This window comes from Lampris incognitus, chromosome 2, assembly GCF_029633865.1.
Source record: "Lampris incognitus isolate fLamInc1 chromosome 2, fLamInc1.hap2, whole genome shotgun sequence".
NCBI lineage: Eukaryota > Metazoa > Chordata > Actinopteri > Lampriformes > Lampridae > Lampris > Lampris incognitus.
The window spans coordinates 116,117,277-116,135,372 of NC_079212.1; the positions used below are offsets into that span (position 1 = coordinate 116,117,277).

Below are 18,096 nucleotides of genomic sequence, written 5' to 3' on the forward strand. Positions count from 1 at the left end.
CGGTAATCATATCATAGCCAAAAGTGCATGTCAGGTGCGTTTACTATAGGTGTACCTAATTAGAGCACCAAGAAGCAGGGAATAGGAAAATCCAAATCCAAAATAGATTGACTTTGTCACAAGTCAGAAAACAGGCATATTAGGCTGTAAAGTGCAAGTAGAAAAGGGTTCAGTAACATACATCAATAGTAATGGTGTGAAAGCAAGTATGGGTGTAATAACAACAGCTAGCACCAATTCATACTCATAGCAAAGTGCCACCAGAGACTATTTAAGGATTAAAGTGAGAGTGTCCGGGTAGCGTAGTGGTCTATTCCGTTGCCTACCAACACAGGGATCACTGGTTCGAATCCCTGTGTTACCTCCAGCTTGGTCGGGCGTCCCTACAGACACAATTGACCATGTCTGCGGGTTGGAAGCTGGATGTGGTTATGTGTCGTGGTCTCTGCACTAGCACCTCTTCTGGTCGGTCGGGGCACCTGTTCGGGGGACTGGGGGGGACAGGGAATAGCGTGATTCTCACATGTGCTACGCCCCCCTGATGAAACTCCTCACTGTCAGGTGAAAAGATGTGGCTGGCGACTCCACATGTATCAGAGGAGGCATGTGGTAGTCTGCAACCCTCCCTGGACTTGCAGAGGGGGTGGAGCAGCGACTGGGATGGCTTGGAAAAGTGGTGTAATTGGCCAAGTACAATTGGGGAGAAAAATTGGGAAAAAAAACTCCCTAAAAATACAAATAAATAAAATAAAAAAGGATTAAAGTGGCTATCAGTGATTTTAATTTAGAACACTTCATAATATTTGGTCAAACTCTTTCTACATGCCGACAGTAGATGCACTGAGAAAACAGTCTGGTCTCTGTGTTCGCCCTATAGGTGCTGTAAACAGAGTCAGAAAACATGCTATGTCCCTGGTCCATTGGTCCCTTCTTGCTGTTAATCAGTTGTCCATGTTCACAAGGCTCTGTGGGAGAAGTGAGGGGGTGGATTCGTTTGCATTATGTTTTCAAAATATAGCTAGCTGTAGTTAAGTTCCACCCAGAATAACTTAAGGTAGGTCTTGAAGAGGAAGGTTTTTAGGACTTTGTTCAAAGGAAGTAAGCGAGTCATCAGCTCTGATGGAGACCAAAGTTTGTCCCACCATTCCACAATCATCATTTCACACTAATGAGGAAACCCATCAAGCACCCGCCTTCAAGTGGTGCTCTAGTTTTTAATACTTTGGAGCTGTATGTGTATGTGGTCGATCTGGAAGTCACGTTTTTTATTTGCTTCTCCAGGTGGACTTAACAGTTCTTTCTTTTAGGTATCTAGGTACAGATCGGAGAGACTGTCAATCAGGGGAGACTGGTGTTAATATAGCCACTGTAGTAAATATAGTTCACATATATAATATAATATATAATATGCTGAATATGAAGCTGCCAGGGAAGAGGAAAAGAGGAAGGCCAAAGAGGAGGTTTATGTGACAAGAGAGGACATGCAGGTGGCTGGTGTGACAGAGTAAGATGCAGAGGACAGGAAGAGATGGAACAGATGATAAGCTGTGGCGACCCCTAACGGGAACAGCCGAAAGTAGTAATAGCAAGTATAGTTCACAATGGTTTAGTGAATGAGCAGCCGTGGTCTGTTAGAAAGTGAAAACCAACATACTTTAAATCTGAGACCAGATAATTAGAAAAAACCTCACTCAATATTCAAGTTATACTTCTGTAGGCCTCTCTGGACATGTTGCAGAAAGGGTCTCCTCACCCCAGTCATTAACATGGATGTTTCAAACACAGCCTATTCAAAAACTACTCTACTCTAAAAGAGGCCACTTGCTATTTTGCAACATTTAACACTGATAAACTCAATAGCTGATAATGAATATGTAATATTTTGGGTCATTTCATCATTCAAATTATAAAGTTAGCATATCAGCTTATTATTATCCATCCATCCATTATCTGAACCGCTTATCCTGCTTTCAGGGTCACAGGGATGCTGGAGCCTATTCCAGCAGTCATTGGGTGGCAGGCAGGGAGACACCCTGGACAGGCCGCTAGGCCATCAAAAGGCACACGCCACACACACACACACACACACACACACACACACACACACACACACACACACACACACACACACACACACACACTCATACCTAGGGGCAATTTAGTATGGCCAATTCACCTGACTTAGATGTCTTTGGACTGTGGGAGGAAACCGGAGCCCCTGGAGGAAACCCACACAGACACGGGGAGAACATGTAAACTCCACACAGAGGATGACCTGGGATGACCTACCAAGGCTGAACTACTCTGGGGCTCAAACCCAGGACCTTCTTGCTATGAAGCGACCGTGCTAACCACTGTGCCACCGTGCCACCCCCGGCTATAATTATAAGTTATTTATAATTATAAGCTATCTATTAATAAGACAAGATTTGCCATGGCACTGACATGTTGGGTTGGCACATCAATCCACAGCAGTTATGAGCTGCCTATTAATTCAGGCGACATATTGGGGAGTGCACTTGCATCACGTAGTGAAAGCTCTCATATCATCCATGGCAGACTAATAAAGTGTTTGCGCGCCAACTCTCCAGTTAGTGTGAACGGTGGTGGTGTGGGCCTCCCGCCTATTTCCTGGCCCCTCGGCCTTCTTCATGTTGACTACAAAGTGAAACTGAACTGAGTTTCACTTTGAAACTGAATTCCAAAATTAGTTTCTGAGTTTTATCAGTTTAAACTGGAAAAAAAAGAAGAAATGAGGCCCACGTTTACAATTACGGAGGACATTTCTTTCAAGCAAATAAGCCTACTAGTTGGAATTAGGTGCCAAATGCAGTTCATGTCATTTGGTTTTACATGTGAATTAAAAATGTTGGCTGGTAAAAAGTTTGCTTTGGACAAACATTAGCTAAAATAAACCTATTAAATCCAAGATAATTATGCTTTATGGAACTTGATAGCTCGACAAGCCCACACATGGTGAGTATGTTTTGCCTTTCGAACTTCCGTTGTTTTTCTGCTGCTGGTGTGTTACACTTATTTCTAAAAAAATAAGCTGATGTTTTCGGTAAAGGCAAGCGTAAGACACAGACACGCGCCATTTCCTGCCCAGGTGTCTATGAAAATTAATATTGTGCATGCTCGACTGAAGACACGTGCTCACCATGACGCACCAAGTGCATTCTCAGTCCATCGTTGATTGCCGAAAGTTTTAAGTTTGGGCTTTCTCAAACCCTCCACGCAAGAGCTGGTTGGCCCGTTGAAACAACACGTCCAGCGGATGTCCAGTGAGCACCGTGTCTGGAATGCTGCCCTGCGTAAATTACGTTTGCGTGCTTCTTACGTCGACTTCCAAAAATCGGGTTCTGCTTTCGCTTTACCAGGGCATACAGGAACAAAATCGTTGCTTTGTTATCGCTCCACATTAATTCACTGTTCATTCAAGTACTGTGAGATAGATGGGCGGGTCTTTCTTGTGTGTGTGTGTGTGTGTGTGTGTGTGTGTGTGTGTGTGTGTGTGTGTGTGTGTGTGTGTGTGTGTGTGTGTGTGTGTGTGTGTGTGTGTGTGGTTTCACATTAAACCTTGCCGGATTCAGGCGTTTTCAACTCAGCCAGTGTCTCTGTGGGAAGAGGACGGTGTTTGTTCAAGCCCAGAAAGGACGTGGTCGATGATGTCCTGTTTATAATCGACACAATATCGAAACTAAATGACGTCCGAAGAGGGTTTGGGCCGGGCGAACGTGTCCGCGTGCGAAAATATAAATATAACCTTTACGCACAAATTCCTCCCCACAGTCTACGTGATTGTGTTCGTTGTCGGTACGTTTTTCAATTTGTGGGGGCTGAGAAGCATGTACACGGACTGGAACAAGGTGGGCAACATCAACATTTTCATGCTCAACCTGGGAGTGGCAGATCTGCTGTACCTGTGCACGTTGCCGTTTTTGGTCGCGTATTACGCGCAAAACAGCAAGTGGACGTTTGGACAAACTTTCTGCAAAGTGACCAGGTTTTGCTTCAACCTCAACCTGTACGGCAGTATCGGATTCCTGACGTGCATCAGCGTGTACAGATACCTCGGCATCGTGCACCCCATGAAAGTGATGGGCAAAATCAGAAGTCGCCACTCCACGGCAATAAGTTTGCTCGTCTGGGTTTTGGTATTCATCCAAATTCTACCTGACATGTTTTTCGACAAGGCTCCGAAAAATGCATCGGACACGTGCTACGACACCACCGCCAACCACCTGATTAAGTATTACCTGTCTTACAGCATTGCCTGGACCATCACTGGATTCGCCATACCCCTACTCATCATTCTGGCCTGCTACGGCCACATCATAGTGGTCCTTGCCACAAACGGGAACGACAACAGTTTGTTGAAGCAAAGGTGCCTCAAGCTTGTCGTCCTTCTCCTTTTGCTTTTCTCCATTTGCTTCATTCCCTACCACGTGTTTAGAAATTTGAATTTGAAAACCAGGATTTTGAAGCTGGAGGGGACGTGCTACAGCAGCTTCGACGACATCTACATTTCCCATCAGGTCAGCCGCGGCCTGGCCTGCCTCAACAGCACATTAAACCCGATGGTTTACCTGGTTGGAAATGAGAGTTTTATGGAGCGCGCCTCTAATTTCAGCAAACAGGCCAGACTGTCTGTCTTCAGGTGGAAAGACACAATTACCTCTCGTAAGTCCACAGTGCCATGCCACGGAGATGTAACACCACCCGAAATACAAACTAACAGTACTGCAAATTCTGTTAGACTCGAGTTGATTGTTTAGTTTGTTCAGTAGGCCTAGTGCATGAATATTTATATACCATAGCTACCATAACTTCCGGTTATATATATATATATATATATATATATATATATCATTGTAATGGCATTGCAAACTTCAAAAACTATATCCCATATGGTTGACCCCCTACACTGCAGGTCCTTTTAATATGAATAAAAAGTGATAAAATTATAACGTAGGCTATCATAGTGTTATTCCACTGTTAGTGATATCTCAGATAGTTGAATCAGTTCATCTGGACACAGGGTTCATTGGGATTTCAGATGAATTGATTAAACTTTCTGGAATTTCCCCACCGGTATTTTTGAGCATGTATCAAGACTGTTAGCTATAGCTTCACTATAGCAGGGTTTCCCAACCCAGTTCTCAATATCCCCCTGTCTCGCAGATTTTCATTCTAACACAGGCAGGCATGCTTGTAGCTGTCCTGTCAATTATGTAACGGGTGTGCCAAATCTGCAACTGGAGTGAGCACACTGTGTTGCAATGAAAATCTGAAGGACAGGCGGTTGGGTTGGGGGAAAATTCCAAAATAGCACATGTTTATGTCTATCTGTTATGTTATATCAAAGCATGTAAGTTGTCGGATATATGGCTTCACTTCTCTGACTTCAACTCTCCCTCGCTCGGTTTCAGTTCTTTTTTGTGTTTGCCCATACAGCCTTCCATCTTTTGTCACCTGTTGCTATTGCTGATATTAAAAGATGCTTTACAGAAAATAAATATGCAACACCATTTTCAGATATTAAAAGCTGGTATGCCTCACCTACCAGGGCATTCCACTGTTATCCAAAGTGGATAGTGTGGCACATAGTGAATACATAATCTAAATGAGGCTTAGTCACACATCTGTGTTCTAGACAAGTTACTTTGGCACTAAGCTTTGTAAAAAAAAAAAAATGCAAGCACAAAGAAGTGCACCGACTGGGGAAATTAAATAAGTTATTTTTGTTAACTTTTCAATTGCTGAGATGACCATGTGATACATTTAAAACAACACAATTCAACAGCAACATTTTCTACTTAGATAAGATAAGATATAAGATACTTGATTGTCATTGTGTACACACAACGAAATTTCATTTGGTGACTCTAAGACCACCAACACTAGACAAGGTAAATGATCGGAAAAACCCCCCAAGATAAAAGCAAGAACAAACAACATTTAGTATAAATAAGTGAGGTAGTAAAAATAAGTGAGGTAGCAAAAATTATGATAAAAGTTAGCAGCGGCTTTTAAAGTTAAAAATAGGGCATGGGGTTATTGCACATAGTTGTCCATATTGCAGCGGCTTTAGTACCAGTTAGTCCTCAGCAGCTATAGGCAGGTGTGTGTGTGTGTGGGGGGGCGATGGAGGCTACAGCTGTTCGTCAGTCTGTTAGTCCGGGTTTTGATGGTGCAGTATCTTTTCCCCAATGGCAAGGGAACGAATGAACAGACAGCGACCTGGGTGTGTTGGTCTTTGCTGATGTTGCTGGCTTTCCTCTGTAGGCGGCCAGTATACACAGCATCCAGGTTCGGGGGCACAGCTCCCACAATCCTCTATGCTGTCTTTACCACCTGGGCCAAGTCTTTCCTGTTCTCTGCTGTGCAGCTGGCATACCACACTGTGACACATTGACAGAGGATGCTTTCTATTGTACTTCTGTAAATGTTGACTAGCAGCTGAGAAGGGAGACTGGCTTGTTTAGGTTTCCTGAGGAAGAAAAGCCTCTGTTGTGCTTTCTTCACCAGGTGGGAGGTGTTGAGTGACCATGTGAGTTCTTTGGTTGTGTGGATTCCCAGGAATTTGATGTTATCCACATGATGCACCTCTTCACCGTTTATGTGCAGAGGGGGTGGGGTGGTCTTCCTGTATCTCCTAAAGTCCACAGCGATTTCCTTTGTTTTACTGGTGTTCAGGACCAGGTTATTGTCTGAACACCACCCACCCAGATGTTGGACCTCCTGTAGTGTGTCTCCTCGTTTTGGTTATGAGTCCCACTATAGTGGTGTCATCAGCAAACTTCACTATAGTGTTGGAGGAGTGAATGGGGGTACAATCGTGGGTGAAAAGGGTGAAGAGGGATGGACTGAGCACACAGCCCTGCGGCACACCTGTGTTCAGGATGAGGGTTGAAGATGTATGGTTACCTATCCTGACATTTTGTGGTCTGTGAGTGAGGAAGTCCATAATCCATGAACAGAGTGAGGTGGTTAATCCTAGGTTGCTGAGTTTGTGTACCAGTTTATGGGGGGTTATCGTATTGAAAGCGGAGCTGAAGTCAATAAAAAGCATCCTGACATATGTGTTTGAATGTTCAAGGTGGGACAGGACTGTATGAACTGTAATTGAGACTGCGTCCTCCGTAGATCTGTTCCCCCAATGGGCAAATTGGTGGCTGTCCAGATCTGTGGGGATGATGTCCTTGATGTGAGAGAGTATAGTCGTCTCAAAGCACTTCATAATAATTGGGGTCAGGGCAACTGGGCGACAGTCAACATAGCCAACTTCAACATAAATTACTTTATTGCAACAATGATTGGGGCTTTACAAGAATCAAGTGGGCAGATGTCAGTGAAGTCCAGTTCTCTTTTAAACATAAGATCATATGAAAAACATCTGAAGGAAAATAGCTCTAAATGTTGGGAGTGCAGTTGGAAGTCAAATTCAGGGGTTGCTTTAGTAAGCGAGTGATATTTTCTCTCTGCTGCTAACTTCACAGTCCACTGAGAGAATTCCCCAGGGGTTGAGATTATTTCGGACAATCTTTCTGAGGAATTCATGGGGTGTTTGTTCATGTTACTGCATTTATTTCCATTTCATTTTTTTGTTTCTCTCTTCAATATTCATATATTCCATGTCTAATAATCCCAGGAAATGGTTGTGTTAACTCCAGTGCCTCCTCTCATGTAGATCTGACCTTTTATTTATTTATTTATTTTAAACCAATCAACAAGAATGACTTACCTACAAATAGACATACTACAGGGCTTTTGGGAAAGGGTGTACTGCCGACAAATAAGGGAGGGGACTAAATATTTCACAGTATTTCAAAATAAAACCCGAATTGTAGGTTGTCCGGGTATCGTAGCAGTCTATTCCATTGCCTACCAACACGGGGATCGCTGGTTCGAATCCCGGTGTTACCTCCGGCTTGGTCGGGCGTCCCTATGGACACAATTGGCCGTATCTGCGGGTGGGAAGCTGGATGTGGGTATGTGTCCTGGTCGCTGCACTAGCACCTCCTCTGGTCGGTCGGGGCACCTGTTCGGGGGGGGGACTGGGGAGAATAGTGTGATCCTCCCATGTGCTATGTCCCCCTGGTGAAACTCCTCACTGTCAGGTGAAAAGAAGCAGCTGGCGACTCCACATGTATCGGAGAAGGCATGTGGTAGTCTGCAACCCTCCCTGGATCAGCAGAGGGGGTGGAGCAGCGACCTGGATGGCTTGGAAGAATGGCATAATTGGCCAGATACAATTGGGGAGAAAAAGAGGGGGGGGGGACAAAGACAAAAAACAAAAACAAAACCCTGAGTTATATAGAGAAGAATGTAACAGAAACACCATACATTTCCCTCTGTATTAGTGGCCCTTTGTTGAGCTCCTCAGTCAAAAGAAGGTGACAACAAATGTAGATCCAAAGATTTAGTTGAAGCCTTTTGAATGATATTCCTGGCTGTCCATTTAAAACTACAATATACCTTTAATACATTAGGAAAGAGAACAGAATGTGATCAAAGCCATTTTGATATCTGCAGTTGGTGGGTCCTTGCATCCTCTGATGGTTGTTGTGTTTGTCAGTGCTCTATGACTGTTCATGACGTAAGTAAACAATGTTTTCTTTGGAAAAGATCTTAAACTGAATTCTCTGAATTGTGTTCCTTGGAACATAAACAATAGAGAGGGGAAGCATCCTGCTCCCAACCCCACTTCACCATACTTGTAAATCCTACCACTGAAACTGGTCAGGGCTGGGCTGATAATAAAAACATTTCAATTAAATACCAATTGGACCCTGGCCATCAAGCCTGGTTCATAGGCCTGCTCTGCCCTTTCGGCCATGTTTGTGCAATGGACAGCAGGATTTCCTGACTTGTTAGCATTAATTAGTCATTATGTTTGTAGTACAGCTGGCTCACAAATCAGGCCAGGATTGTATTATAAACAGGAACATAATACAATAAACAGTGCTGCAAGAGAGTTCTAACATCTCTGTGTCTAGGTGTGCACATAGGGGCCCAAAAACTCATTGGCTTCAGCAAAAAGCAGATTTCTTCAATCCTCATAATGTAATAATGATAACATAACTATATGTTTCACAATATATTTCAGGTGACAATATCGACATTACATAGCTGATACGGTATGCTCTTTTCTCTTTGAGTATAAGTAAGATCTTCTAATGTTTGTCTCAAGCCACAAATATTAGCATTTCAGTGATTTACTTTCCCCCACTCGTACTCACTCATTCAGTCAACAAAATTTGGTGAGCACAACACAAAATGCCATGATGAATAAACCTAATACCCTAGTTGTATACTCCAGCCATACAGGCATTTAAAGCAGCCAGTCGACCTTTATGAAAAAGAGGAACATTTGCCCAACTAACCAAAATAACCCAGCAAATGGAGTCATTGTAAAGTACCATATTTTGTTGTATTTACTGAAACAATTCATAAATACTGCTGTGATTGTTACACTGCCTTCTTCACTGGAATAAATTGAAAATTCAATTGACAATTGTCGCAGGAGAGAAAAGGCAATGTTCTCATGACCATTACTGAGTACAATTTTTGTTTCACAACACAATGAGTCAGTTCCCCTCACAAAATTGAAGAAAAACCACTAAAATACCGTTGCTAACAATGCCTAAACTTGACAGTGTCGGCAGCAGAATCATATGTTGCTGTGTCAGATGTGACAGATAAAGCAAGGAGGACGAGTACTGAGATCTTAACAGCGGATAAGGTGGATCGACCACTCTTAAACCCAGACCACTGATGACTACCACTCTTTTCTGAAGTGGAGGGTTAAGGTGGAGTGACCACTTTTAAACTCAGAACACTGATGACTACTACTCTTTTCTGAAGTGGAAGGGAAAAGTATTATGAGTGAGGAAGGGGGTGGGGGAGGGAACAGGCTCAGCAAGCTGTTTTTGACCTCCTCCTTCACTCCGAATGAGTTTGCCCCCCCATTTCTGTCCTCCAGTTTGTCCTGTTACTCTCCCTGAAGTTTCTTCCTATTTGTTCTCCCTGTTAAAGGTTTTTTTTTAAGGAGTTGTTCCTTATCCAATGCAAGAGTTGACTTGACTAGACATTTTGAGGAGAAAGTGCCAGTCATCAGTGATCAATTCACTCCTCCAACCTTGGTCAGGCCACCTTCTGGTGGTTCTGAGACTTCCACTATGTCCAAATTCCTCCCCCTCTCTGAAGACTGGTTTCCAAATTTACCTTCTCTTACTATCCCATGACATGTGCCCTTAATCCCATTCCCTCATCCTTCCTTCAGTCAATAACCCCCAACGTCATCTCCTATCAAAAGAAACATGAATGTTAGGGTTTATACTCCTGACTCTGCCCCTGACCAAGGTAATGGGAAAAGAACTGGAGTTGGTCCCCGGGTGCAGCATGAAGGCAGTAACCCACTGCTCCTAGCTACACAGATCACAGCTAGGATGGGTCAATTTGCAGTGGCTGAATTTGCCAGAGGGGATTAATAAAGAAAACTTAATTAATTAATAATTAATTAATAATGAATTATAAAGCCCACACTTTGACTCTTGGCTCATCTTGGAGTTTTCCTTCCAGCCTTAAGATTGCACGGGTCACCCAACTGCTGAAAATGCCATCACTTGATCCCATTTTGGCTAAAAAAAAAAAGAAAGAAAAAAAGTTCAGTGTGATTCCCTCTCCTAGTCAAAATGTTTGCAATCAGCTCTCCTCCTTCCTCTCTCAGAAAAACCTGCTCAACCCAAATCAGTCAGCTCTTCTTGCAACATGTCATGCAAGGTTTTCTTGAAGTTAATGAGGAACTCCACAAAGCCAAAGCTGCTGGCAAGTTCTTAAGTCAAGTCAAGTCAAGTCAAGTCTATTTATATAGCACATTTAAAACAACCACAGTTGAACCAAAGTGCTGCACAAGCTTAAAATACAATATAAAATATGTGACACATATGAATATAAAAATATATGTAAAGAAGACATAATAAAATAAAGAATATACAATGTAAACTTAATAGTCATCCTCCTTGACCTATCTGCTGCATTTGACACATTCAATCATCAGATCGTACTGTCAGCTGTGGGGCCTAGGCACTGTTGGCATAGCACTAAAGTAGTTTAAATAGTATCTGACAGGGAGGTCATACCGTGTATCATGGCGGAGTCAGGTTAAAACAGATGTGCCTCAAGGCTCAGTGCCTGGCCCACTCCTTTTCACACACTATACCACCTTGCCTGATCCAATCATCTCTGCACAAGACTTCCTACTATTCCTATGCATCACTGACATATCTACTTGGATAAGGGAGTGAGACCTTCAGCTTAATTTGTCCCAAACAGAGCTACTGGTCATCTCTGCCAGTTCCTCTATATCCATGGAAATATCCATCATCAGTGTTGGTACATCAATAATCATGATTTCCTGTTTTGCAAGGAATTTCAAGGTGACGATAAATAACCAACTTTCATTCTTTGACCACGTCATGGCCGTGTCCTCATGATTTGCTCAGCATAAAATCCCAAAAATGAGATCATACCTATTTGAACATGCTACTGAGCCCCTGGTCCAGGATCTAGCCATCTCTTGCTCAAGACTACAGTGATGCATTTCTCATTGGTTCCCAGCCTGTCCAACTGCTGCAAAGATAAAAAAGTAAGGACTGTTTTTAGCGTTGGTATGCTGTAATTTGTAATATCACTTCTTCTTGCTTTGGATCAGTCTATTCTCCATTGTCCACTGTTCCTTTGTCACTGTTCAAATATCATTTACAGATAAAGCACTGTTTATTGTGTAACTTGCCCAGTAATAAATACACAACCTACTGCCAAGATGTAATTGTTATACCTTTGGATGATCATCTGCATCTTGTACATAATATTGTGCCCTTATTACTGCCTTGGTTGAACATCTGTTTACGAAACACAAAATCTTCAGCAAAGTCATAACATCATGAAATGTGGCTGATACAACATAATTGTAGACATCCTGGTGAATTTTAAGTATCTCTGTTTCTTTTTGTGTAAATACTTGGTTCTCTTTTAAAAACTAATATATGTCCAGGCTTTGTACCTCAACCATTTTGGTGGGGTTCATTCACACTGAGTTGGCAGTGCAGTAGGAGGGTGTCTATGAGCAGAAATCCACCTGTAAGCATTGTTGTTTTGGCACAGCTTCCCCTGTCTTCACTTCATAAGTTGAGATAATCAGAGAATGCTTCCTTATTTGCCATTTGACAAGCTACAAAATATAGGTGCTTACAGCTACTGACAGTTAGACAACCAGTTAGTGCACATGAACAGGATATTTGTAAACAATGACTTGGTCAATTGAAGTTGTAGTGTCTGTATGGAGTTAAATCAGTCTCACCTAATATATTCAAATATCTTAAGATTCAGTGTGAAAATTTTCATTAACATCAAAATGTGCTTAATTTTTTTCAAGCATCACGAATTCTATCTCAGATTTTTGCTGACTAATCAGTATCCATATGAATTCACTGTGTTCATAGTCTATGTTTTTTTGGGGGGGGGGGTCCTTGTGGGCTTTGTCCTTGTTTTCCTTGTCGTAAGGCAGAAAGAGCCAAGGCACAAGAATTTCACTGTATTCCAAATACATATGACAATAAACTTGAACTTGAACTATACAGCTTTAGGGGCTGAGAGAGTCAGGGCACGTGCATTTTATTGCATTTGAAGGCACATTGTACTTTTTATATGTATATGACAGTAAAGTGAAACTTTAATCTTGAACTTACTGCCTTCTTTTACAACGTTCTTCTTGATAGTTCATGAGGTGGACATCTGATTTGTTGATTAAAAAACACGGTGGATACTCTTAATTCATGTAGCAGACCTAAAATAGAGGGTGGGTGTGAGTGCCTTTAATCCATGTATTAATCTAAAACAGCATTGTCTGTTTGCCTTTTTACTACATGTTTTGATGTTTAAAAGCTTGGTGTCCCCATTGTCCTTTCTAAGGTTATATTGTTTTGTTGTCTTACAAAATGCACTTAAGTAAAAGTCATGTTATTGATATTTATTTATATTTATAGTCATGTTATTGATATTTATTTATTGCCATGTTATTCTTAAAGTGCTTGTAAAAGTAGTCAACGATTTCAGAGTGAGCGCTGATAATAAAAATGTTTCCATTCTTTTACTCCTTGATCTGACGGCTGCCTTCGATACAGTCGATCATGATATACTTTTACATGACTTTGAGAATTGGATTGGCCTTTCAGGCACTGCCCTATCATGGTTCTACACATATCTCACTGGCAGAAGCTATTTTGTTAGTCTTTCTGATCATGTCTCAGACAAACGTAATTTTCTCAGCTATTCCGCAGGGTTCCATTCTTGGTCCTTACTATTCTGCCTGTACATGCTGCCGCTTGAGAAAATTATCTGTGATCATGGGGTGAATTTCCATTTTTATGCTAATGATACACAGTTATATTTATCTGTAGCGCCAGATGACCCCAATGCTCTCAATCCCTTGATGAATTGTCTGTGTAGTATTAAACAATGGATAAGTGAAAATTTTCTCAAATTGAACGTAAACAAGATAGAAATTCTCATTATAGGCACTAATGCACAGAGAGAAATTATATCAAGTAGAATGGGAAGTCTGGCTGTACAGAATTAGACTGTAGTAAAAAACCTGGGTGTCATCATTGACTCTGAGTTGGATTTTAAATCACATATCAACAATGTTACAAAAGGTGCCTTTTTTCACCTAAAAAATATTGCTAGAATTAGACCCTACCTCTCCCTGGAAGACGCCAAAAAAGGTGACGCATGCTTTTATCGCAAGTGCAATGCACTTCTTACTGGTTTACCCAAAAAAAAAGTATCGCTAGGCTATAACTAGTACAGAACGCGGCAGCAAGGATCATAACAAAAACCAGGATGAGAGATCAAATTACCCCAGTTTTAGCATCTTTACGCTGGCTTCCTGTAGCATTGAGGATTGATTTTAAAATTATTCTACTTGTGTTTAAAGCTCTACATGGTTTAGCACCCTCATACCTATCTGACTGGTTATCTGATTATGTTCCGAGCCGCTCTCTTAGATCTTCTGGTGCTGGCCTGCTCAATGTCCCTAGAGTGAACTACCAAAAGTATGGCGAAGCAGCATTTTGTTTTTATGCACTGACGGCTTGAAATAGGACTCCCCCAACAAATAAGAGAAGCAATGTCCATAGATAGTTTTAAGAATCAGCTCAAGACCCATTTTTAGGCTTATGCTTTTAATTAATTCAATTTTATTTCTTTTACTCTTATTCTTTATCTTGTACTGTGGTTTTATTTCTTGCCTTGTTTTATGTTTTTTGCCTAGGTCTGTGTTTTATTACTTTTAACTTATTTTATCTGTATTGTTGCTGAGTTTTATTGTTTCCCTTGTTTTTAACGTAAATCACTTTGAGAGATATTTTATGTATGAAAGGTGCTATACAAATAAAGTTTATTATTATTATTATTATTATTATTATATCTTTTGTCTTTTTTATTTGGCATTGAGGTAATCCAAAAGTAACTGAAAGTAGCCAGATTACATTACTATAATATTGGGATTCGTAGAGTAAGTTACTGAATACATTTCTCAAAAGATAATTTGTAATTGTAATGAAGTACATTTATAAAGGAACCCTCCCAACCCTATCTTTAGGCTATTACTATTGTTATCATTAAGTCTACCAAGTGATTTATTTATTTATTTTTTACGTTTCACAACTCAGGGTTGAGTAGAATCAAAAATATATTCTTTTTTTATAATTCATTTCTGATTTTTCGCTTTTTCTCCCAATTTAGCGGCCAATCGATCCCTATTTTAGTTCAAACACCCACCCTCGTACTGCATGCGTTCGCCAACTGCATCTCTCCGGCCGGCAGTCTTGAAGGAGTCGCCTCGCCACTTTCGTGACAAGGCGAATCCAGGCCGAACCAGAGCCCTAGAAAGACAGAGTTACGTCAATGAGGGGTCAGAACGCGAGATGATCACGTGGTTCATGTAGCCGCCGAATAGTACCAAACAAAGCTTGGCGGGTCATTTAAATGAACTGCTTAGCCGCGATTTCTGGTAACTACTAACCAATATTTTCAGATTTTTACATTTATATATAGATATAGATATATTCCAACGTGACACATATTCTATGCGCACTGTTTGGAACTATCCGGGGCTCTCATGATCCGTCATTGCTGTTAAATAATTGGCCCATTGACGTCTACGGAGTTGACATAACGCTCTCTTTCTAGGGCTCTGGGCCGAACCATTGCTTTTTCCGACCCACACAGGCACGCATTCATGTGACGAACACAAGCCGACTCCGCCCCCTCCCGAAGACAGCGTGCCAATTATTGCTGCTTCGTCGAGTCCGGCCATTGTCGGATCTGACGAGACCGGGGCGCGAACCCCAGTCCCCAGTGAGCAACTGCATCGACACAAAGCCGACGCTTAGACCGCTACACCACCCCCCCAAAACTATATTCTTCTGTGCAGTCTTGCACGAATATCTGTAAGAAGATTTCCAAACGTGTTTGTGGTCAATTTTATTTATGGCTCATGTGACAGATGGAATAATGTTCATTACCAGCATTTTCACGTTATATTTTATCTATATTTAAATATTTGTTGTCAATTGCAACAGTTTGAGAACAGTAATTCCTGTGTTTCCACATGTTTTGTGTTGATAATGACATCCTAACACCAGCACTGTCCGTGTTAGGTGTGCTTTTGATGTTTAGGTCTCTGAAGTAATTCTTGTTTTTAATGCACTTTTTGTTTTTAATATTTATTATGTGTTATTTGTTTTTATGTGGCACTGAGGTCCTTGTGAAACATAATTTCGTTCCCTTGTATGTATGAGACATGCATATAAGGCAATGACAAATAAAAGCAGTCTAACTCTAAGCAGTACTGAGTGGTTGTAGTTACCAGAGAATTCCTACTCTACACTATCTAGCAATACTCGACATTTTCTAATAGTAATATATATATATATGGCGTGAGGACAAAGACCTGGTCCTGAACGAAACCAAAACCCAAGAAATGGTCATAGAGTTAAGACCGAACAAGACAACAAAGTCACCCATTCAAATCAACAACTAGCTAATTACCATAACAAATTCCTTTAAATTCCTTGGCACTCACATCAGCAATAACTTGAAATGGGCCATTAACTCTAAGCACCTCATCAAGCCCAACAGAGATTATACTTTCCCAGACAACTAAAAAAAAAAAAAAAAAAAGTCGAACAGCGTTTACTGGTGCACTTTTACACCGCCATCATTCAAAGCATCCTAACCCTGTAAAGAACGGTCTGGTATGGAAGCGCACCCAAACATACAATAAAGAAAATGGAGAGAGTCGTCAACAAAGCATCAAGAATTACCGGCTGTAACCTTTCTTCAGGCAAATTTGCCATTTGTGATATTGGGCTATACAAATAAAATTGACTTGGCTTGACTTTGATGTACCCAGCACACCATTAAGCGTGCGACCAACATAATCAAGAACCCCATCTGCCCAGCTCACCACCTTTTCCAGTACTTCCCTCTGGGGGGCGCTAGAGATCGTTAGATGGAATGACAGGAGGCCTTAACTTCTTTCCTCAGACGATTTCAGAAACAATTCTACCCCTCCTCAACTATTCCCCAATCCTCTGTAAATAGTTCATATGGCCATTGTAACTCTAGGTAATGGTTATGGCAATTCGCATATGAAACCAATCACTGGTTTCGGTCATTGTGCCACTGTATTTATAAGGGTGGTGTTGTAATGTGATCCTTATAAAATTAGTTAATACTACCTAGGGTAATGGTAATATAGCCATACTCCCATTAGGGGTAGCTGTTTGTTAGGAGATGCTGTTTTCGGGAGGTTCCGGGTTGAGGGGTCTGCTCTACTGCGTTTTGTCCCCATGTGTGTGTGGTAAATGCCTTCACCCCCACTAGTCGATGTAAGCCTCTCTATAAAAGTATTGTTTTTGTCCGGCCTAGATAAAGTTGATCTTGGAGCATGAAGTTGTCAGTGGAAGTAGAAGCTACCACAGGTGGAGATACCTGCAGTCAGGTGAGACTGAAGAAGTCACTTAGATGAGAGAGGAAACGTGCATCCATTGTCTTAACCGCTTATCCTGCTCTCAGGGTCACAGTGATGCTGGAGCCTATTCCAGCAGTCATTGGGCTGCAGGCGGGGAGACACCCTGGACAGGCCACCAGGCCATCACAGGGTCCACACACACACACACACACACACACACACACACACACACACACACACACACACACACACACACACACACACACACACACACACACACACACACACACACACACATTCCTAGGGACAATTTAGTACTGCCAATTCACCTGACATACATGTCTTTGGACTGTGGGAGGAAACCAGAGCCCCCGGAGGAAACCCATGCAGACACAGTGAGAACATGTAAACTCCACATAGAGGACGACCTGGGATGACCCACCAAAGTTGGACTACTCTGGGGCTCGAACCCAGGAACTTCTTGCTGTGAGGCGACAGTGCTAACCACTGCGCCACGGTGCCGCATGTGATGAAACGTTTCTCTCAATAAACGTTGTGATGAACTGATTCAACTTTCTGTGACTTCTTTGGAAGGGTGGGGTGGGCCGCAACTAGTCATGCTTCATTTCTGAGGGAGCCACACACACACACACGCACACACACACATATCTGTCCTGAACCCATGTCTGTCTAAAAGTCAAGGTCTTTTACAATCGCTTGGCCTGTTTTCCACCCACCCTCACACCCGAATAAAACACACTCACACACAAACCTAAGGCAGCACTGTGTCCACCATAGAACCGCAGATGCAAATGTCTCACATGTAATTTGGCATAAATTACCCAAACATATCTGTGGAACAAGTTAGGATCTAATAACAATGGGATATTAAATATTGCAATAATGGCATAAAATTACAACCAAAACAGATGACAGTATTCAAAATAAGTACAGTGAGCCTTACATCCGTCTTGCAATATAGCTTTCTGAACACGGCAGCAGGTTTGACAATTTAGGTTGCTATATTTGGATGGACCATTACATAAGCTTAT

The 18,096-nt window shown here is 41.8% G+C and overlaps 1 protein-coding gene across 1 annotated transcript; it reads left to right on the plus strand.

Annotated features, from left to right (window-relative positions):
* The first annotated feature begins 3,627 nt into the window (after positions 1-3,627).
* Positions 3,628-4,810, plus strand: LOC130108273 (P2Y purinoceptor 1-like). The gene has a single exon (XM_056275162.1). The coding sequence runs from the start codon at positions 3,705-3,707 to the stop codon at positions 4,776-4,778; it is 1,074 nt and encodes a 357-aa protein (XP_056131137.1). The 5' UTR covers positions 3,628-3,704; the 3' UTR covers positions 4,779-4,810.
* Positions 4,811-18,096: the final 13,286 nt, after the last annotated feature.